The sequence below is a fragment of the Theropithecus gelada genome, chromosome 5 (assembly GCF_003255815.1).
Source record: "Theropithecus gelada isolate Dixy chromosome 5, Tgel_1.0, whole genome shotgun sequence".
Taxonomy (NCBI): domain Eukaryota; kingdom Metazoa; phylum Chordata; class Mammalia; order Primates; family Cercopithecidae; genus Theropithecus; species Theropithecus gelada.
In genome coordinates, this window is record NC_037672.1 from 166,352,367 (window position 1) to 166,376,091 (window position 23,725).

The following is a 23,725-nucleotide window of genomic DNA, read 5'->3' on the forward strand; positions in this document are numbered from 1 at the left end:
ACAGACCAGTTGAACAGAATAAAGAACCCAGAAATAAATCCATACATCTACAGTGAACTCATTTTTGACAAATGTTCCAGGAATATACGTTGGAGAAAAGACAGTCTCTTCAATAAATAGTGCTGGGAAAACTGGATATCCACATGCAGAAGAATGAAACTAGACTCCTATCTTTTGCCATATACAAAAATCAAATCAAAATGGATTAAAGACTTAAATCTAAGGCCTCAAACTATGAAACTACTAAAAGAAAACACTAGGGAAACTCTCTAGGACACTGGTCCAGGCAAAGGCTTCTTCAGTAACATCCCATAAGCACAGGCAACCTAAGCAAAAATGGACAAATGGGATCACATCAAGTTAAAAAGCTTCTGCACAGCAAAGGAAACTATCAACACGGTGAAGAGACAACCCACAGAATGGGAGAAAATATTTGCAAACTACCCATCTGACAAGGGATTAATAACCAGAATATATAAGGAGCTCAAACCACTCAATAGGAAAAATCTAATAATCCAATTTAAAATGGGCAAAAGATCTGAATAGACATTTCTAAAAAGATGACATACAAATGGCAAACAAGTATATGAAAAAGTGCTCAACATCACTGATCATCAGAGAAATACAAGTCAAAATGACAATGAGATATCATCTCACCCCAGTCAAAATAGCTTTTATCAAAAGGACTGGCAATAACAAATGCTGGCGAGGATGTGGAGAAAAGGGAACCCTCTTATACTCATACACTGTTGGTGGGAATGTAAACTACCATACCCACTATGGAGAACAGTTTGGAGGTTCCTCAAAAAACTAAAAATAGAACTACCATACAATCTAGCAATCGCACTGCTAGGTATATACCCAAAAGAAAATAAAGCAGTATATCAGAGATATCTGCACTCCCGTGTTTATTGCAGCACTATTCACAATAGCCAAGATCTGGAAGCAACCTAATTCTCCATCAACAGGTGAATGGATGAAGAAAATTGTGGGACATATACACAATGGAGTATTCTTCAGCCATAAAATAGAATGAGATCCTGTCATTTGCAACAATATGAATGGAAGTGGAGTTCTATTACGTTAAGTGAAATAAGCCTGGCACAGAAAGACAAATTTTGCATATTCTCACTTATTTGTGGAAACTAAAAGAAATAAAACAATCGAATTCATGGAAACGGAACATGACAGTTACCGAAAGCTGGAAAGGGTAGTGCATGGAAGTAAGAATGGTTAATGGGTACAAAAATTAGATACAATGAATAAGATCCGGTATTTGATAGCACCACAAGGTAAATATAGTGAACAATAATTTATTGTACATTTTAAAATAACTAAAAGAGTGTAATTGGATTGTTTGAAATGCAAAGAAGGGATAAATGCATGAGGTGATAGATACCTCATTTACCCTAATGTGATTAGTATGCATTTATGCCTGTATTAAAATATCTCATGTATCCCATAAATATATACATCTACCATGTACCTACAAAAATTAAAAGTAAAAAAAATTTTTTTATAAGGCACAACTTACAGAAAGCAGGGGAAACAGCATAAGAAAAAGTCTTCAACATTGGGCAGATTCACGTTCAAATCTTTGTTCTGCCGTTAGTTGGAGATATTTTATATAATTATTTTATCCTTTCTATATATGCTTTGTAAAGTTGTAAGGATTAAAAAAAAACAATAAATATACAGTTAATCCTTGAACAACACAGGTTTGACCAGCACAAATCCACTTACACACAAATTTTTTTTCTGCCTCTGCCACCCAAGACAGCAAGACCAACCCTCTTACTCCTCCTTCCTCAGCCTACTCCACCTGAAGATGAGGATGAAGACCTTTATGATGATCCACTTCCATTTAAAAATAGTAAATATATTTTCTCTTCCTTATGATTTTTTAAATAATATTTTTTCTTTAGCTTTGTTGTAAGAATACAGCATATAATACATATAACATATAAAATATATGTTACTCTTATGTTACTGGCAAGGCTTCCAGTCAACAGTAGGATATCAGTAGTAAAGTCTGTGGGGAATCAAAAGTTACATGTGAATTTTGACTGTGCAAGGGGCCAGTGCCCCAACCCCCATGTTGTTCATGGGTCAATAGTAGAGTGGTTATAATATGCCTGGCATATAATAAGCAATAAACTACAGGAACTGTTGTTACTATGATGTATATCACGACTATTTGCCAATGATCTAGTTGTAGGCTAAAACCCAGAAAATTACTTAAAATTGGCAGAATAGACAAACTCACTGGATAAGAGGATAAGCAAAAACCCAAAATGTCTGCAAATATTAGCAATATTCCGTTAGGAAAAAAAACCTTTGAAGACTGAAACGGAATTATAAACTATCTAGAAATAATCTTTATAAGAAATACAACAGATAAATGTGAAAATGATCAAAATTTGTGTAAGAGATATAAAAGAAACTGAGTAAATGTAGAAATTTAACTTGTTTCTGTATATAAACTATTATAACTATGTCAATTCTTCTTATCTTGTAGGTTTAATATAATACTAATCAAAATTACAACAAGATTGAAAAAAAAAGAAACAATAATTACCTTAAAAATTTATCTGGTAAAGAAAAAGAGAGTAAATAACTAACAATAATAAGTGTAAAAAAAGAGGGTAAAGGGGAAATGAGGAAAGAATTCTATTAGAAATTAAAGCATACTGCAAATCTATAATTACTAATACAATGAGGTACTGGCAGAAAAGACAGAGTAATAGATCAAAGGAGAAAGCCCAAAGGAAGATATAGCTTGATACCTACTTGTTATAGATTCATTCACTGGTATATATAAGAATTTAATAAATCTTACAAGTAGCATTATAAATCAGTGGCAGAAAGACGATGTAGTCATTAAATTAGGCTGGGATGTTGATAAGCTACTTGGCAAAAGTAAATTAAAAATTTTAAAATAAAATAAGGGCCCGGCACGGAGGCTCATGCCTGTGATCCCAGCACTTTGGGAGGCTAAGGTCGGTGGATCACAAGGTCAGGAGTTTGAGACCAGCTTGGCCAACATGGTGAAACCCCGTCTCTACTAAAAATACAAAAATTAGCCGGGCATGGTGGTATGCACCTGTAGTCCCAGCTACTCAGGAGGCTGAGGCAGAAGAATCGCTTGAACCCATGAGGCGGAGGTTGCAGTGAGCCGAGATCGTGTAACTGCACTTCAGCCTGGGTGACAGAGTGAGACTCCATCTCAAAAAATAATAATGATAAATAAATAAAATAAATTAGCTCTGACTTCAAATCAATCTCCCAAATGACTTCCACACTAATTATTCTTAAATGCGAGAGAGACAGAGAGAGAGACTGAGAGAGGTAATGAGAAAGGGTGAGAGAGAGAATGAGAATGAAAAAACACACATAAAAAAAAGCATTAGAAAATTAATACTGATGTACTATCCAGGAAGAGCTATAAAAATGTTAATACAACCAGGATTAAGAATATGAGCTAAATCTTACATGCTCTTCCCACACTTTTTTTTCTCTCTCATAAGCTTCCTTTCTCTTTCGTTCTAGTTGTTCTTTTAGTACAGCAGCACGTGCATTTGCATGGGCCTAAAAATAAAAACAATTAACAAAATGAGTTACCAGAAAGAAGGGCACAGGTTTTTATTTCTTTTGGCCAGGTCTATGAAGATATTTACTTATTAGCCAAAAAAGAAGTATGCATGTGGTCTTACAATAAAAATGTAAGCTCACTCTAAATCTCTAGCACCTAGAACCAGCCTTGACATACAGCAGGTGTTCAATAAATATTTGTTGAGTGAAAATAAAGGCAAAAAAATGTAAAAATTTAAAACAATTATTATACATAGACTTCATTTACCTTCATGGGGATGTATATTTGCATATTTTTCATTTTTAAGGTTACCATTTTTTTCGAGATTACTTATATGATAGTTTCACGTATTTATGCCATGGTTTTATCTATTTTCATAAATACAATACAAAAAGAGAAAAATACTATTTTTAGAAACCAAAAAGTGGAGGAGAAAGATGAAAGAAAAATTAAAGGAAGAGTATAAAGTGATATAACTATGCAAAACTTAAGAACACAATGTTCTATCTCAGCTTCCAATTTTCTCTAAGAAAACCTGTATCATTTCTATTCTATACCTTCAGGGATTCGATTTTTTTGCGCCTCATGTCAGCCTCTTCACTTCCTTCTTGTCCTTCAGAACGATTAGCTTCTTTCTACAAAATAAGTAGATAAGCAAATCACTTAGGATAGAATCATCAAATTGAGTGCAGAGTTCTGTGAAAGATAATGAATAAACTAAAATCTAAAAATATAAAACAGAAATCATTTAACACTGTTAGTTTTCTCCTAAAGCTACAACTGAACTCTCCACCACTATCAGCCTTTAAGAACAATGGAACAAAAAGATAATGACATAAAATGCATTGCAATCCTCCCCTGAATACTAGTTATATTTTCCTCTCAGAATTCCTCAGGAACAAATGGTCTTATCAATTTAACATCACATAAATAAGATTTACTTTATGTGTAGTTTTCTGATCTTTGAACTTCCACTATCATCATCAGTTTTTGTTGTTGTTGTTGTTGTTGTTAATGGTACAGCATTTTAAATGTTAATCTACTATGATATCATTCAATTTCTTCAAAAAAATAGCTTTTCAACCTACCTTTTCACCACGAAGTTTGGCTTTAATCTGTTGGCGTTCATTGAAATTCTGTAGTCTTATTTGCCTCAGTCTTGCCAGATAAACCTACAAAGAGGCAAAAACCCCAACACAATAATGTAAAGTAAAGCTATTGACATTTTTACTGCTAGATTTTTTTAAATTTAAGGAACAGTGTTAATTTGAACACAAGAAATAAAAGTTCTGAAATCCGGTTAATGGAAATGTAATATTAGCTTTCAAGTGTTTAATTAAGAACAATTTATTTCTGAAAAGAAAGAAATACATCATAAAATTAAATATTTTTAATTTAATCAAAAGAAAAGAAACTGAAATCATAATACTGAGTAAGTTACGGGTCAAAATTATGACACAGAATGTCAGTCAAAAATATATTAACAGGTCCCTATAGACCTACAAAATCTTCAAATGATTGTTAAGAATTTAAACCATGCAAGAAAAGAAGGCAATAAATTCAAAAATGGCTATGTGATGGAGGTAGCGAACATGCGGGAAGCATACCTCTTCCTCTTTGTTCCTTGGCTTCCCTCCTCTTGAAGAGCTGGGCCTGCCTCCATACATAGCTGCCAGGTTTTGCAGGATTCCCTGTTTATCATTTAATGTACTAAGTTTAAAGAATGACTAAGGCTACATTATTATCTTACCAAGGAATATCCAGGTGCTACTTTATTTCTTTTGGCAAGTACTGACCATTTCTTGATGATAAACTGTGATAACAAACCCTGGTGTTTTCCTATGTCAACTTGAAATATATATTCAGTGAGAACAGAAGGAAGCAATTAAGCCCCAAACACAATTATTCAAAACGGAGACCAGCTATCTTTGTATTAGTCACTTAAGAGGGGTTTTTGTTTTGTTTTGTTTTGTTTTGTTTGTTTTAAATCATGGCTTTGGAGGTTAAACCCCAATCCAAATTTTTCCTCTATAAACAGCCAATCCATTTAGACATATGTCTACATATATATTAAACACATACAAAATAAGATATTTGAGATCACTTTTTCTGAATTCAACAAATCAGTTGTATATTAATTAAGAGATCTCAATCAAACTCTCCAGTGCACTCAGGCATGTTCAGTTACTATACAGCAAATGGTTAAACCCAATAACAAACGGACTCATTTCTGAACATAGTTTATATACTTTCTCTTCCTTCAGCGTACAAGCATGCTTCAAGTTCTTCTCTTAAAAAACCTCTTTAGTCCCACTTTCCTGTCAAATGTCTTTTTATTGGCTTATTGAATGTATACTTTTTATATTCATCATCTCAATTTTCCTGCTTCCCAGTCATTTTTTTAGCTCACTACAATCTAGTTTCTGATCCCACTATGACTCTGAAAATTTTCTAAGGTCAGCAATGACTTTCTACTTCACAATTGAAATGAACACTTTTAAGTGATTTTTGCATTTAACATTTCCACTGGAAATTAGTTTTGACTGAATCCACTTAATTTATATATGTATTTTTTCTGTCATAACATAATACATATTATAGAAAGTTTATTTTTAAAAATGTGAATCATTTATAATTCTGCCATCTGAGAAACTTAAAATTTGAGGGTACTGTCTTCCAAATTTCCTTCTCTGCATATGTATAATACATACATGTTTATTTTTATAAAACTGGTATTTTACTAGTTATCCAGACAATATTATATCCTGAATCTCTTCCCACATCCATTTAATATTCCTTACGAACACTATTCTTAAGTGACTCTATACTATTCATAACACTCCACTATACAAACGTTCTATAATGCACACATTTTTAAAAAGTCTGTCTTCTCTTTCAGTATTTATAACGCCACTCTCTCTTGGGTTCTTCCAGTTGTCACTATTTTTCACAGGCTTTTCTCTCCTTGGCTTGTTGTTGAATGTCAATATTTTCTAGAGTTTCATTTTCTGGCCCTCCTTCTCTTCTCATCCCCAGGCTTTAACATATGCTGCCAATTCCCAAACCTTGTAGCCCTTTCCTCTTTACAGCTTTCTGTATATGTTAAACTGACATCTGGGCAACTGTTTACGCAGCAAAGCTACCTCAGACAATTTATAAAACTGACTTTATCCTTCTTTTTACTATATAATCTTATTCCCAATTCAGTTATGGAACATGATCAGTCACTCAACAAACTAGGAATTACATTTGCCTCTTACCTACTATACTCAAATATGCCAAATTACCAACTCTATCTCCTAATAATTCTATAATTTATCATTTCAGTTTCTGCCTTAGCTCAGCCTCTCTTCTTTCGACTCTTAAATTGCTAAATGAGTTTCCCAACTTATCTTACCTCTAGTCTCACATCCCACAATTCCATTCTCTACAATGCACTGAGAGTAACCTTTCTCTTTCACATCTAATCCCACACAAATCCTTCAATGGTTACTATTATCTTCAGACTTTAATTCACATTCTGTTGAATGGCAAGTAGAGCCACTTGTGATCTAGCCATTTCAAGTCTCATCTCTGCCACTGCTCAGTCATAAATCCTACATGACAACTACTTGTGGTCTGTAGACTGTACCATGATCTCACTCATCCTCTTAAGATGGGTAACTCTACTCATCTTCCAAAACTCAAACCAAGTATATCACCCCAGAAGCCTCTTCAAAGCCTTCTCTAGGGAGTTAAGTGTGCTTCCTTTGACCTTCCATACCATTTCTTTATAGATACCTTTCACAGTAGCAGTGCATTATAATTGTGGAAGGGCAGTATATTTTAGTTACGAACATGAAATACATACAGACTCTGAAATCTGTTTTTGTCAACATCACATAAACACTGCTGATCTTAAACAAAACTGCTTAAACTTGTTGTTAAGTCTAGGCATAAAAACATCTACTTCTCGGGTGTACCAGAGCAAAAAAGTATTACTGTAAGAGCATGCCCTGCCTTTCTTCTTTTGCAGCATGACAAAGGGCCTTTACTCACTCAGTTTTCTTCCCTCTTCAAGAAGGTCCTTGCAATAGCTTATCAGTATTTGAGCTTTTGAAATATATATAGGTCAAAGAGTTGGGGAAGTGAAGGAAAATAAGAAATAAGCAGCGCTGGGCAAAGATGTGAGATAAATTCTGAAAAGGCATATGGGAGAATCTACAGAGTTAAGGGGAGTGGATGGTAGTGAACTGAGTATTGCTATAGAAGATAACTTTCTTTCATGAGATTTGAGAAATAGAAGAATCTGAGTTACTCTGAAGTTTTAAACCCTTTTTAGTTTGAAATATTATAGATACACAGAAAGGTGAAAAGAATATACAGGGAGGTCCTGTGCGCCCCTTCACCCAGCCTTTCCCAAATTTCTCATCTTGCATAACTACATTACATCAAAATCAGGAAACTGACACTGACTCAAATTATAGACATAATCTTCTATTTGTGCCATGCATCTACACAATTTTGTCATTCATGTCATCTTATATTAATTCCACCCTAATCAAGACACTTAGCTGTATTATTACTGGAACACTTCATAGCCACATTCACTACCTCCATCCCTAACCCATCAACCACTAAACTGTTCTCCATCTTGATAATTATGTCATAATTTCTATGTAGACTCACACAGTATGTGTCCTTTAGAGACTGTTTTCACTCAATATAATTATATTTAGTCCATCCATGGTATTGCAATGCATCAATAGTTCATTCCTTTTCATTGCAAAGCAGTATTCCATGGGGGTGGATATAGTGTTATGATACAGTCTTTTCATTCATTTACCCATTAAATAGCATTTGGGTAGTTTTAAGTTTTTTACTATTACAAATAAAGTTTCTATGAATATTCATGAATGAGTTTCTAAGTGACAACAAGTTTTCTTTTCTCTGAAACATATGCACAAGAATGAAATTACTGGTTCTTGGTATGAAGTCCATTTTTAGTTTAAAAAGGAACTGTGAAACTATTTTGCACAATGACTGTATCATTTTACATTCCATACAACAATGTATAGGTGACCAGTTTCTCCAAAACTTCATCAGCATTTGGTTTTATCACTATTTTTTTATTATAGCCATTTTGATAGGTGTGAAGTAATAACATCATTGTGGTTTAAGTCTGTATCTTTCAAATGATTTGGGTATCTTTTCATGTGTTACCTGCCATCTGTATATCCTCTTTGGTGAAATGTTTTATAAATTTTCCTCATTTTCTAACTGGATCTTTTATGCTTAATGTTGAGTTTTGATGCTTCTTTATATTTTCTAAATATAAGCCCTTTGTTGGATAAGTGCTGTACAAATATTTGTCTCAATCTGTAATTTGTATTTTCTTCCTCTTAACAGGGTCTTTTGCAGAGCCAGATTTTAAAATTTTGATAAAGCCCGGTTTATTAACTTTTCCTTTTTTGGATTATGCTCTTGGTGTCAAGTCTAATAACTCTTTGCCTAGTACTAGGTCCCAAAATTTTCTTCTCTTTTTACTAGAAGTTTTCTAGTTTCATATGAAAGCCCATGATCTGTTTTGAGGTAATTATTTTATATGGTTTGGGGTTTAGGTCAAGGTTGATAGAGCTTATGGATGTCCAGTTCCTCCCACAATAATATTGAAAAGGTACTCCTCCTCCACTGAATTGCTTTTATGTATTTGTCAAGAATCAGTTAGGCATATATATTTGTATACAACTATTCTGGGACTCTCCATACTGTTCTACTGATCTATGTGTCTATCCCTTTGCCACTACTACACTGTTTTGATTACTGTAGCTATAAGTTAGCCTTAACATCAGGAAGAGTTATTCTTCCCAAGTTGTTGTTCTTAAAAATTGTTTTAGTTACTTTAAGGTCTTTCACTTTCTGTATAAATTTTAAAATAAGCCTGTCTACATTAAAAAATATTTTCTGAGATTTTAGTAAGGATTGCGTTAACTCTATAGATCAATTTAAGAATCGCCATTTTTACTATTGTGAGTCTTCTGATTCATAAACAATGTATCTCTCCAAGTATTTAGGTCTTCTTAAATTTTTTTTTTCATCAGCATTTTGTCATTTAATTGCATTCAATATTGCATATGTTTTGTTAGAATTATTTTTCATATTCTTTGGAACAACTGTAAATGGCATCACATTTTTTTTGTATCAGTTTCCACTTGTTCATTGTCAAGATATATAAATTCAATTTATTTTTGTGTACTGATCTTGTATCCTGCAACTATAATGAATTCACTTTTTAGTTTCAGGAGTATTTTTGTAGAGTTCTTGGGATTTCCCATGCAGACAATCATATCAACTCAAAATAGCAACAACTTTATTTGATCTTTTCAATTCTGTATGCCTCTTCTTTTTCTTGCTTTATTGCAGTAACTACAACTTATAGTACAATGTCAAATACGAGTGGTAAAAGTTACATGCTTGCCTTTTCCCTAATTGTACATGGAAATCATTCAGTCTTCCATCTGTATAATATTAGATGCGGGGTTTTTGCAGATGCCTATTGTGAGGTTGAGAACATTCCCGTGTATTTCTAGTGTGCTGACAGTTATTATTTTTCTAAATCATGAATGGGTGCTGAATTTTTCCAAAAGATTTTCTGTATCAATTGATGTAATCACATGAATTTCCTTTGTTAGCCTGTTGATATGGTGAATCACATTGATTTTTTAATACTGTAAAATACTTTTACATCTAGACTAAATTCCACTTGGTTGGGGCTAGATATAATTTACTAAAATTTTATTGAGGATTTTTGTATTTAACTTCATCAAAGATACTGCTCTGTAGTTTGCTTTTCTATGCTGTCTTTGGTTATGGTATTAGGGTAATACAGTCTCAAAATGAGTTGACTAGTATTCACTCCACTACTACTTCTGGGAACAGATTGTAGTGTTGTATCAAATTGGTGTTAATTCTTCTTTGAATGTTTGGTAAAATTTTCCAGTGAAACTATCTAGGCCCAGAGATTTTCAATAGCTTCTGAATCACGAATTCAATTTTTAAAACAGTTATAGGGCAATTTATGCTATCTGTTTCAACTTGGGTAAGTTTTGGTAGTCTATGATTTTTATAGATTGGTTCATCTCTTCTAAGTTGTTGAATTTATGAATGTAAAGTTGAATTTATCCTTTTAATTGTTACAAGATCTGTAATTATACCCATTTTTTTATTCCTGATATTGGTGATTTGTGTCTTTTCTCTTTTTCATCTTTGTCAATTTTGCTAGAGACTTATCAATTTCACTTTTATGTTTCTAAGAGTCAGTTTTTTGTTTCATTACATTACTCTTTAGTATTACTGGTCTCAATTTTAACGATATCTATTCTTAATTACTTCCTTCATTCTTCCTGATTTGGGAATATTTTGCTCTTTTTTTTTCCCCTAGTATTTTGAGTGAGGAATTCACATTGATTTGAGACATTTATTCTTTTCTACTGTCTGCATTTAGTGCTATAAATTTCCCTCACAGAAGTGCTTCAGCTCTATCTCACAAATTTTTGTGTGTTGTGTGTCTATTTCCATTTTGTTCTATGTATATCTAAATTTCCTTTCAGATTTCCTCTTTGACCCATGGTTTATTTGAAAGTGTGTTAATTTTTAAATATTTGGAGATTTTCCTGTCACCTTCCTGCTACTGATTTCTAGTTTAATTCCACTGTTCTCTATATTTGTAAAGATTTTATAATTCAGTATAATATCTTGAACTGTTGATGGGTGCTTAAAATGTGTATTCTGCTATTGTGGGGTAGAATATTCTGTAAGTGCAAATTAGATCTTGGTGGTTCGTGATGGTGTTTAGCTATTCTATATCCTTGCTGATTTTCTGTCTAGTAGTTCTATCAATTGCTGCGAGTAGGATGTTCAAGTCTCCAACTATAATTGTGAACCTGTTTATTTATTCTTTCAGCTCTATTAGTTTCTGCTCTTTATATTTTAAAGTATGGTTATTTGGTGTATACATATTTAGGATTGCAATAACTTCTTAATGCATGATTATTTTGTCACTATGTCTCTTTTTATCTCTTTGTCCTTAGTAACTTAATTTTGCTCTATTACAAACAAATTCTTTTAGTTTCCTGCATTTGAGAATGTCTTTATTTCCACTTCATTCCAAAAGGACAGTTTTGGTCAGATATAGAATTAAAGATTGATAGTACTTTTTCTTCTTTCAGCACCTGAAAAATGTTGTACTACTTCCTTCTAAACTCCACGGTTTCAGATGAGAAACCTGCTGTTATTCAAATTGGTGTACCTTCATATGGAATGTGTAATATCTCTCTCCCATTTTTCAGATTTGTCTTTTTAAAAACATTTCTTAGTGTGGATTCGAGTTTATCTTATTGTAGGGTTTGATCAGCTTCTTAAATCTGTAGGTTTATGTCTTCACCAAATGTGAGAAATTTTCAGTCACTATTTCTTCAAATATATTTTTCAGTCACACACTTTCTCCTGTCCTTTAAGCTTTGAAGATACAATGTTAAATTTTTGTATTGTCCTATAAATTCTCGAGACTGATAATTTTCAGTATTTTTACTCTGTTGTTCAATTCACTGATTCTATCTTCTGTCATCATCTCCGCTGTACTACTGAGTCTAATCTGTGAATTTTAATTTTGATTATTGTGTTTTTCAGTTCTATAATTTCCATTTAATTCTTCCTTAAAACTTCTATTTGTTTGCTGAGGTTTTCCCTTTTTATCATTTTAAGATAATTTAAGATAATTGATTGTAAGCATTTCTATCACAGCAACTTTGAAACCCTTGTCAGGTAATTCCTACATCTGATTCATCTTGATGTGAATGTCAAATCCATGTCATTTCTCACACAAATTGTGTTTTTGCTGCATTCAGCTTGGTTTGACAAGTTATTATGTCAGAAGACTCATAGTCCTGCTTAATTTATTTTATGCAGGAAGTAGCCTGTCAAAGTTTAGCAATCAGCTTCTAGCCTACTTTTGTGGGCTTTAGTTCTAATTGCAGTTCGGTTTTCTGAAAACTTGTAATACTATTCTGGTCTGCTTCATTCTTCTGGTGCTTTTGGAGCTCCTACTCAATCACTGCTGCTGCTGTCTTGCGAGAATGGAAGTTGGTTCTCTGGGCTACCAGCTCTTCCTGGGAGACTTCCATGGTGGAGGTACCATGAACAAGCTGTGGAGGGGGGCTGGGATAGCCTGAGGCTTCATCACTATCCTGAGCTTGAATCATTCATCAGGTCCCTGGGGTCAGGAAAATGTTGAGGTTCCATATCTTTGTTGGGATTTCCCTTTTCCAGTCCTTTGGTGAGTAAGCGCAGGCTTTTCTTGTTTAATATTGTTTTTTGTCTATAGTGGATCTGGGTTGCAGGCCTCTCTAATACCCGGTCCAAGATATACGGGAGACAGAAAACCCAGAGAACTCCAATGTTATTTCTCAAGTCCTGAGGTCTCTTGCCAGTTCACCTTCTTTCTGGCATTTATAATCCAATTATAATTGTATGCTAAATAATTTCCAGGGTATTTAGTTAGATTTAGAGGGACAGGGAAAAGTGAGTCTATACCATTCTTTTTGGACTTGGGCAGAAACTACTTTTTGATAGCTAGGGTTTTTACACTGCAACATACTCTATAACGTGACTAGCACATCAAAGTTTGACAGAGTTACCCAGGATTTTTGGAAAGACTAAGAGATTGTTATGTTGAACTGTGCCCCTCACAAATTCATATGTTAAAGTCTCAACCCCTAGTACCTCAGAATTAACCTTATTTAGAGATAGGATGTTTGACAAGTTAAAATGAGGTCATCAGGACAGGTCCTAATTCAGTAGGACTGGTGTCCCTATAAACAGGGAAAATCTGAAGACAGACTCACACACAGGAGGAACATGACATGAAAATGAAGGCAGAGATCAGGATGCTGGTAATATATACCAAGGAAGGTCAAAAATTGCCATCCAATAACCAAAAGGTAGGAAGGAGAGGCATGGAACAGATTCTTCTTCAAAGCCCCCAGAAGGAAACAACTCTGCTGACACATTGATCTTGGACTTCTTGCCCTGAAAACTCTGAGATATTAAATTTGTGTTGTTGATGCCACTTACTTTGTAGTCTTTGGTTACAGCAGCCTTAGCAGACTAATACAGAGGGAATGCATATAAATTGCTTAACATGATGCCTAGCATAATAAGCTTTCAAAAAATAGTTACTATTACTTAATTGTTGGTTTACTTGTCTATCTCCTTTACCGCTTATATTTTCCTGCTAGCATGAAACTTAACATATTACAGTCATTAATGTTTGTATAAAATTAAATGAATGAATGAAAGAATGAATGAAAAGTTTAACAGTTAACTGCACATTTTGTAAGGTAGGTTTTCCATTAGTATAAATAAAAACAGTATGATTTAAGGTGAGTTAATAAGAAAGTAACATTTCTCAAGGGAAATGATGCTGCTTCATCATTTTTGTAAAATTCAGAGGTTCTTCTGTTAGGTTATTCAACAGAAGACAACCAAGAAAAACTCTTGCACGTGTGTACCAGGATATATCTACAAGAATGTTCAAAGATGAACTGGAACCAACCTAAATAATTAATTACTGTCAGGAGAATAATTGTGGTACAGTCACACAATGGAATGTCATACAGCAATACTTGAAAATATGAATGAATCTTAGAAAAATGTTGAATGGGCTGGGCGCAGTGGCTCACCTGAGGTCAGGAGTTCGGGGCCAGCCTGACCAACATGGTGAAACCCTGTCTCTACTAAAAATACAAAATTAGCCGAGTGTGGGGGTGCATGCCTGTAATCCCAGCTACTTGGGAGGCTAAGCAGGAGAATTGCTTGAACCTGGGAGGGGGAGGTTGTAGTGAGCCAACATCGTGCCACAGCATTCCAGCCTGGGCAACAAGAGTGAAATTCCATCTCAAAAAAAAAAGAAAAATGTTGAATGAAAAATGTCTCAGTCTATAAACGGTATAATTTTTATAATACTCAAAAATAAAACAGAGCAAGGTACTGTTTAATCACACATATGTGTGTGAAAAAGAGTATTTTAAGAAATCTACAGGAATGATGAATTCAAAATTCAGGATAATGGCTACCCGCAGGGAAAGGGAAAGGTGGAGAAAAAAAAGATGACATAATGGTTGGAAAACTATGGTCCATGGTCCAAATCCAGCCCACCACTTGTTTTTGTATGGTCCAAAAGCTAAGAATGGTGTTCAAATTCTTAATGGTATGGAAAAATGAAAAGAAGGATATTTCATAACACATGAAAATTATGTGAAATTCTAATTTCAGTGCCCATAAATAGTTTACCGGAACACATTCATGCTTACTGATTTACACATTACCTATGGCTGCTTTTGTGCTATAATGCAAAGTTGAGTAGCTATGATAGAGACCTTATGGCCAAGCAAAGCCATGAATGCTTACTATCTGGCCCTTTACAGAAAAATGTTTGCCAATCCTTGAGTTAGGGAAGAGTACACAAGCTACTTATTAGTGTTCAATCTTCTGGGTATATTATTTTGCTTTTTAATTTACACATATATTATACATATTATTTTCTATGTACCAAACATTATTTTATCTTATTTTTATTTCATTTTCTTTGGGAACAAGTCTCGCTCTGTCGCCCCGGCTGGAGTGCAGTGGTGCGATCTTGGCTCACTGCAACCTCCACCTCCCGGGTTAAAGAGATTCTCCTGCCACACTCAACTTCCCAAGTAGCTAGAATTACAGGCACGCACCACCATGCCTGGCTAAATTTTTTTATTTTTAGTAGAGACGGGATTTTATCATGTTTGGCCAGGCTGGTCTCGAATTCCTGCCTCGGCCTCCCAAAGTGCTGAGATTACAGGCATGAGCCACCCGCACCCAGCCCAAACATTATTTTAGAATAATAAAGGAATATTTTTTAAAGAAGATCTGAAGAAAATAATCTTTTCAAAATAAACAGTGTTGAAGAACTAATTTACTATACAGGATAGTCTATAGCAAAGATCAGCAACTATTATCAACACGTCAAATCTAGTCTGCTGTCTTATTTCCAAAATCAAGCTTTACTAGAGCACAGACACACTCATTTGTTTAGTCTTTTACTACTATGGCAGAGTAGAACAGTTGTACAAAACACCATATGGTTTAAAGCTTAAAATATTTACTATTTGGCCTTTTACAGGAAAAATATTTGCCTGCCCTTGCTTTGCAATGCTGCCATATCTACAAGTTTTGCTTAAACTAAAGCAAATAGTAATACGCCATTTAAAAAGGAACAAACAACATAGTAAAACGGCTAAAAGCATAATCTTGAAAGTCAGACATTCTGGGTTTGCACCCTGTTTCTGGGCATTACTACGTAATCTTAGGCAAAGTACTGGTAACTCTGGGCCAGTTTTGAAATCAGTAATACTGGAATAAAAATTCCCACTACAAAGACTTACTATCAGGATTAGATTTACAGTCATTTTAATTAATTTTATTAATAATGGCCAGAGCAAATCCACCTTCCCTCTGACACACACATAAATACAAAACCACCACCAACAAATAACATTTGGCTTGAAGTCTTCTTGACAGAGTTTCCCTAAACCGCCTCTTTTTTTTTTTTTTTTAAGTTTCAGTTACCTATACAGGGAAAATTTTAAATTCATCAAAAAGCATGAGACCAGTCACAGTGGCTCATGCACGTAGTCTGGTATTTTGGTAGACTGATATGGGAGGATAACTTGAAGCCAGGAGTTTGAGGCCAGCTTGGGCAACACAGCAAGACCTAACTCTACAAAAAGATTAAAAAACTAGCCACTCATGATGGCAAGCACCTGTAGACCCAGCTACAGCTACTCAGGAGGCTGAGGTGGAAGGATCACTTGAGCCTAAGAGTTTGAGGCTGCAGTGAGCTATAGATTGCACCACTGCAATTTAACCTGGGTGACAGAGGGAAACTCCATCTCTAAATAAAAATAATAATAATAATAACAAAAGTAAATAAAAGCATATAAAATTATTTTGAAATACATTTCTTTAACCTATAATTCAACCTAAAAACTATTTACATTTGCCCATAGAAAGCATGTTTTAATTCACTGTGGTTTCCCAAAACAGTTAATAAAACGTACTGTTCAAACAACTTAACTATAGCAGGTTACCAATTCCAGAGGGTTAATCCTTCAGACTCAGAATTTAATCATAACTGTTCAGGCTTATTTGATATTTTAAAATATCAGGAAACACATATTGGGCTTAAGACCTGAATCTGTTAGAACCTCTTTAAAAGGTTTACAAACCTGTGGGAGAAAAACAAAAAGTCTAACATTTCATGCCATCAGAGAACCAGAAGAAGAGAAAGAGTGCAGTGTTGAAAAAATATTTGAAGAAATAATGGCTTAAAACATGACAAGTTTCGTGTAATCCATAACATTGTAAATTCAAGAAACTAGCAAACCATAAATAGAATAAATCCCCAAAAATCCATTTCCAGAGACGACTTAATCATACTGCTGAATACTAAAGACAAAGAAAAAATATTGAAAGTGTCCAGAGGGTAACAAAACATTAACTACAGGAGAAAAAGCATTTGAATATTCATGTAAGAATTTCCCACTGAAAACTATGGAGGATAGAAAGCCAGAAAGTAACATTTTTACGTGAGAAAAGAAATATGCAGTCAACCAAGAATATTGCATCCTGTGAAAACACCATTCAGATATGAAGATGAAACAAGACATTCTCAAATAAAGTAAAGGAATCTATAGTTGGCAGACCTGATCTCAAAGAGCTGCTAAAGGAATCTCTTCAGGGAAAGGGAAAGAAGAAGAAAACTTGAAACATTAGGAATCAACGAAAAGTAATAGAAATAAGTATTTGTATAAATATATAACAAAGTATTCCTTTTCTCTTAGAGTTATTAAACATGTTTGACAGTTAAAAGCAAAGGTATAACATTTCCTGGTGTTATTTTAATGTGTGCTAATGTAATACAAGAGAACTACACCATAAAGGGGAGAGGGTAAAGAGGCTACTATGTTGGAAAGATTTCTATGTTCCAACTGAAATAGTATAATATTGTTTATAAACAGATTGTAAAAAGTATGTATTTTTAACCCCTGGAGCAACCACAAAGAAGTTATACTAAAAGAAAAATATAGCCAAAATCACAATAGATTAATTAAAATGGAATATTAAAAAGTGTCCAAATAATCTAAAGGCAGCAGGAAAATGGTAAGAGAAACAAAATCATAGAGTATAAACACAAAACAAATAATAGAATGTGAGATGTAAATCCTAACATATCAATAATTATATTGTCTTTAAGTATAATAATTGTAATATAATTACTTAAACACACTAATGAAAAGACAGGAATTGTTAGACTAGATTTTTTACAAACACATAAAGCAACCATAAATTCACTATAAAAAACTCACCTCAATCAATCATTCAGGTAAATTGAGAGTAAAAGGGAACAAGATATACCACACAAACAGTAAACGAAAGAAGCTGGAATGGGTATATTACCATAAAAAAAATCTTCAAAACAAAAAAATACCAAGGACATGCCTTACTGCCTCTAAGATTGCCTCCATGATGCCCAGCTCCTAATGTTTATAATCTTGTAAAATCCCCTCCTGAGAGTGTGGGGAGGACCTGTGATTTGCTTTTAACCAACAGACTATGACAAACATAATGGATGTCACTCTGTAATTGTCACGTTATATACCATTCTACCCTTGCTAGCATACACCCTCCACAGGTTGCCCTTGCTTGATAAAGTAAGTAGACATGTTGAAGATGTCCATGTGTCAAGAAATGTCTCTACAAATGCAGGTGGCCCCTAGGAACTGAGAGAGACCTCAAGTCAACAGCCAGCAAGCAGCTTGGGGCCCTTGTTCATTAAGCCATGAGGAAATAAATTCTCTAACATGAAATAGCTTGGAAATAAATTTTTCCTCAAATGAGCTTCTAGATAAGAATGCATACTGGCTAACCATATTACAGTCTTGTGATACTCTAAGTAGAGGACTTAACTAAGCTGTGCCCAGACTCCTAATCCACAGAGACTGTGAGATAAACTGCTAAACTGTGGTAACTTGCTACACTGCAAAAGAAAACAAAGAAAGAAAAAACTGACAGAACTAAAAGGAGAAACAGACAAATCCACAATTATATTTGAAGACTTCCTTAGTATCAAATAGAATGTAGACAGGCTTTCAGTATGGATCAAGAAGAATAAAACATACACCAAATGGATCTAATAAAACTAATATTCCACCCAACAGCAGCAGAATACCCATTCCATTCAAGTACATGTGGAACATTCACCATGACAGATCATACACTAGATCAAAGTACAAACCCTAACAAATGTAAAAGGACTAACTGAAATTCTACGAAGCATGTCCTATGACCAAAATGAAATAAAACTAGAAAACAACAGAGATAATAAGAAAATGTTCAAACACTTGGAAATTAAACAGAATACTTTTACGTAATCCATGGGCCAAAGACGGTATCTCAAGAAAAACTAGAATACATTTTGAACTGAATGAGAATGAAAACACAACATAGAAAATTTGTAGAATATGGCTACAGCAATGCTTAGAGGGAAATTTACAAAACGCAATACCACTATCAGAAGAGAAGAAAGGTCTCAATTCAATGTTTTAAGTTGCTACCTCAAAAAACAAGACATCACAAATCGTATGCTTGAATCAAAATATCACATGTACCCCACAGATATGTGCAACTATTATGTATCCGTAAAAATTTAAAAATAAAAAAAGAGCAAAATAGAAATCAAGGAAGACAACGTTGTGAATGTACTTAATGCCACTGAACTGTATACTTTAAAAAGATTAAGGGAATACATTTTATGCTATGTGTATATCATTATAATAAATGTCTTCTTCCTGGATCATAAATCTAAAGGTAGAAATGAAAACCATAAAAACTTTAGAAGAAAAAATAAAAAATCTTCATGATTGTTGGATAAGCTGAGTTCTCAGACATAACATGAAAAGCATGATCCAAACAAAAAAAATGACAAACTGGACTTCAACAAAATTAAAACCTCATCCTCTGCAAAAGATTCTGTTAAGGGAATGAAAAGCTAAGTTTCAGACTAGGAGAAAGTATTGGCAAATTATTTATCCAATAAAAGACTTGTATTCAGAGAATATAATAGAACTTTCAAAGCTAAAGAATAAGAAAACATACAATTAAAATGGACAACGACCTTTCTCTAAAAGGATATAAGGATGGCAAATATGAAAAGATATTCAACATCATTAACATTTAGAGAAATCCAAATTCAGCCACAGTGATATATCCCTACACATGGTTTAGATGGCTAAAATAACACTGACAAAAAATGCTGATGAGGATGCAGAGCAACTGGAATTCGAGTACAATGCTGATGGGAATGCAACATGTTTCAAACACTTTTGGCAAAAAAAGATTTTAAAAAATCAGGTTAAATGTACACTTACAATATGATCCAGCAAACCCACTCCTGGGTATTTATCCTATGGAAATAAATACTAGACCTCACACAAAAACCTGTAAATAAATGATCAAAACAGCTCTATTCATAATTACCAAAAATTGGAAACATCTCAAATGTCTCACCACTGGCAAATGGATAAACAAACTGTTGTACATCCATTCAATGGAGTACTACTCAGCAGCAAAATTAAACAAGCTACTTACACATGCAACAACTTGCATGAATATCATTATGGTGCAGGAAAGAAACCAGTCACAAAAGGTTACAACATACCAGTACGTGTACAGACAGTTTCCGACTTACTATAGTTCAACTTACGCTTTTTCAACTTTACAATGGTGTGAAAGTGAAAAGTATTCACTAGAAACTGTACCTTAAGTACCCATACAACCATTCTGTTTTTCACTTTCAGTACAGTATTCAATAAATTATATGAAATATTGAACACTTTATTACAAAATAGGCTTTGTGTTAAATGATTTTGCCCAACTGTGGGCTAATGTAAGCGTTCTTAGCACGTTTAAAGTAGGCCAGGCTAAGCCATGTTTCGTAGGTTAAGTGCAATAAATACAGTTTTGACTAAATATTTTCAATTTACAATAGTTCATCAAAATGTAACCCCATCATAAGTCAAGGAGCATCTGTATGCATACACACATACAATTTACAAGACACTCTGGAAAAGACAAAATGGTTGCCAAGGTGTTGGGGGTAGAAGGAGAGAGTGTGACTACAGAAAGATAGCGTAAGAGTTAGGGGGCTGATGGAATTGTTCTGTAACTTGATTGTGGTGCTGGTTGCATGAATTTACACATGTGTTAAAATTCCTGGAAAAAAGTCTATATTACTATATGATCATTTGAAAATGAAATGTTCAAAAAATGAGGTGCCAATGCACCACCTGGGAAACAACATCCAGAAGGCAACTGGATAAACAGGACAGAAGTTAGGAGAGCAGTCTGAGTTACAGATTTTCAAGTCATCTAGTAGAATTATCAGTGAGATCGCCCCAGGATATTATTTATAGTGAGAAAATAGCAAAGACAGAGCCGCAGAGAATATTGGCATTTAAAGACTGAGAAGAAAAGAATTCTATAGAAGGCATTAAGAAATTGTAACCAGAGAAATAAAGGGTAAATCAAGAGAATATGGTATCATGGAAGAAGGAAATTTTGAAGTAGTAGGTCATGATCAAATGTCACAGAGAGGCAGAGTAAGATGAGGATTAAAAATAGTCTATTATATTTGGCAAGATGGATAGTAGTGACTTCTTTGATATGATGATAAACTATTAACAATAAATTGAAAACTAAATAGTAGATAACAAAGGAGAGACAGCAAGTGTTTCATTCATTTGAAAAGTCTGGCTATGAAGAGAAGGAAAGAAATAGGATGATAACTACAGAGGTATGCAGAGTTAATGATGTGAGAAATTTGAAAATATATATACTACATACATATATTATTACATATATATTATATATATTATATATGTGTGTGTGTATATGCTATAGGAGAGTACCGGTAAAGAAGCAAAGTTGAGGAGAAACTTCCTTATATAGATAAGCGATGGAATAAGGCTCAAAAGTAAGAGATGGTATGGCATAGAATAGAAGGAAATGGCTGAAACCAGAGAAACAGACATTATTAATCATCACAGCTTTAATTTTCTCCAGCAGTGTTCAGAAGACTAACTGTAATAACAGTCACTAGTTCAGTTACACATAATGAGGCGGGATATGCTAACTCAGAAAATAGGGCTCCATAGGGAAGACAGGCTAGCCAATTATATAGGTATGTATATAAATAAGTGAATTTAATGATCACGTAACTCCGATGAGCTTTAAAAGCATCTATTTTGGAAACAACACAAGTGTTCATCAACAGAGAAATTGAACAAAATGTGGTACATCCATACAAAGGAATATGACTTCGGAATAAAAAACAAATAACTAGTGATAACACTCCAGTCACAAGAAAATTACATACTATATGATTCATAATTTTATATTAAATTCTAGAGAGGACAAAACTATAGTAACAGGAAGTAGACCAGTGGTTGCCTACAGCTGATGGCAGTGAGGGGGTGACTGACTTCAAAGGGGCATGAGGAAACTTTTAGGGGGGCCACGGAACAGTTTACATATGATGATGTTGGTGGCTATGTAACTACATACATTTGTCAATACTTATTGAGATATACACTTAGAATTTTATTGCATTTAAATTACATGTTAATAAAACCAATTATAAAAAAAGGCTCTTGTATGGTAACCTGGGTTACTATATTCTAATACGAAGTATGTTGCTAAAGACAGCACTTAAAAGTAGCTCCTCCTAGGGCAGAGAAATGTTACAGTGTATGACATTATAATGGTGATAAATAAATACCATTATATATTTGTTTAAATCCATAGAATGTTAGCGCCAAGAGTGAGCCCTAATGTAAACTACGGACTTTGAGTGATAATGATGTGTCAATGTAGGTTCATCAATTGTAACAAATGTACTGCTCTGGTGGGTGGTGATAACGAGGGAGGCTACACATATGTGGGGGCATGAGGTATATAGAAAATCCTTGTACTTTTCCACTCAATTTTGCCACAAACCTAAAATTGCTATGAAAAATAAAGTCTATTTGCTGGGCATGGTGGCTCATACCTGAGTGGCTCATCCCAGCACTTACGGAGGCCGAGGAGGGTGGACTGCTTGAGTCCAGGAGTTTGAGACCAACCTGGGCAACAAGGTGAAACTCCATCTCTACTAAAAAAAAAAAAAAAAAAAAGAAAAAAAAATTAGCTGGGCATGGTGGCACGCGCCTGTAGTCCCAGCTACTTGGGAGGCTGAGGTGGAAGAATCAGCCAAGATTGTGCCACTGCAATCCAATCAGGGAGTGAGTGAGTCCCCGTCGAAAGAAAGGAAAGGAAAAGAAAAAGGAAAGGAAAAAGGGAAAGGGAATTGGAAAAAAAAAAAAAGAGTAGCTCCTCTACTTAGTCTAATCTACTGTCTCCAGATGTAGGCTCTAAAATTATGAGCAAAGGGAGTATAGTAGGCAGAATTCTAAGGAAACTTTCAAGGTTTTTGTTATCTCTCTGTACTCCATTGGGTCAACCCTGCATAATCCCCGGGACTGTGAATATGATAGATTTTGTGTTAGATGCAATGACTGATGTTAACATAAAAAGATTATCTGGTGGGACTGACCTAATCACCTGAGCCTTTTAAAATCATAGTTTTCTCTGGCTGGTTGTAGAAAGGGCGGTCAGGAGTTTGAAGCCTGAGAGGGATTTGATGCACAGTAGGTTCTCCATTGCTGAGGAGGCCATCTGGCAAGTAACTAAGAGTGGTCTCTCAGAGTTAAGAGTGGTTCCAGGCCAAAATCTAGCCAGACAATGGAGGCCTCAGCTCCACAGCAACAAGGAAGTGGATTTGCCAATACCCTGAGGGGAACAGGGAAGAAGATCTTGCTCTAGCTAAGCCTCTAGGTGGTAATACAGCTGGCTGACACCTTAATTTCAGCCTTAAGAGACCATGAGAAGAATACCCAGCTAGCACATGCCAGACTCTTACCCAAAGAAAGTCTGAGTAATAAATTTGTGTTGCTTTAAGCCACTAAG

General features: G+C 34.4%; 1 protein-coding gene across 5 annotated transcripts in view; it reads right to left on the minus strand.

The window, feature by feature from the left end:
• Positions 1 to 23,725, minus strand: part of NEK1 (NIMA related kinase 1) — a 194,621-nt gene that overhangs the window by 95,682 nt on the left and 75,214 nt on the right. For 3 of the 5 annotated variants that reach the window (XM_025384760.1, XM_025384759.1, XM_025384757.1), the window contains 3 exons: positions 4,681 to 4,764; positions 4,150 to 4,227; positions 3,493 to 3,588 (listed from right to left, as the gene is read on the minus strand). In XM_025384760.1, the coding sequence (XP_025240545.1) occupies positions 3,493 to 3,588; positions 4,150 to 4,227; positions 4,681 to 4,764 (258 nt within the window). Of the gene's footprint in view, positions 1 to 3,492; positions 3,589 to 4,149; positions 4,228 to 4,680; positions 4,765 to 5,199; positions 5,284 to 23,725 lie in introns of all 5 variants that reach the window. The other 2 variants (XM_025384758.1, XM_025384756.1) reach the window with 1 other exon arrangement.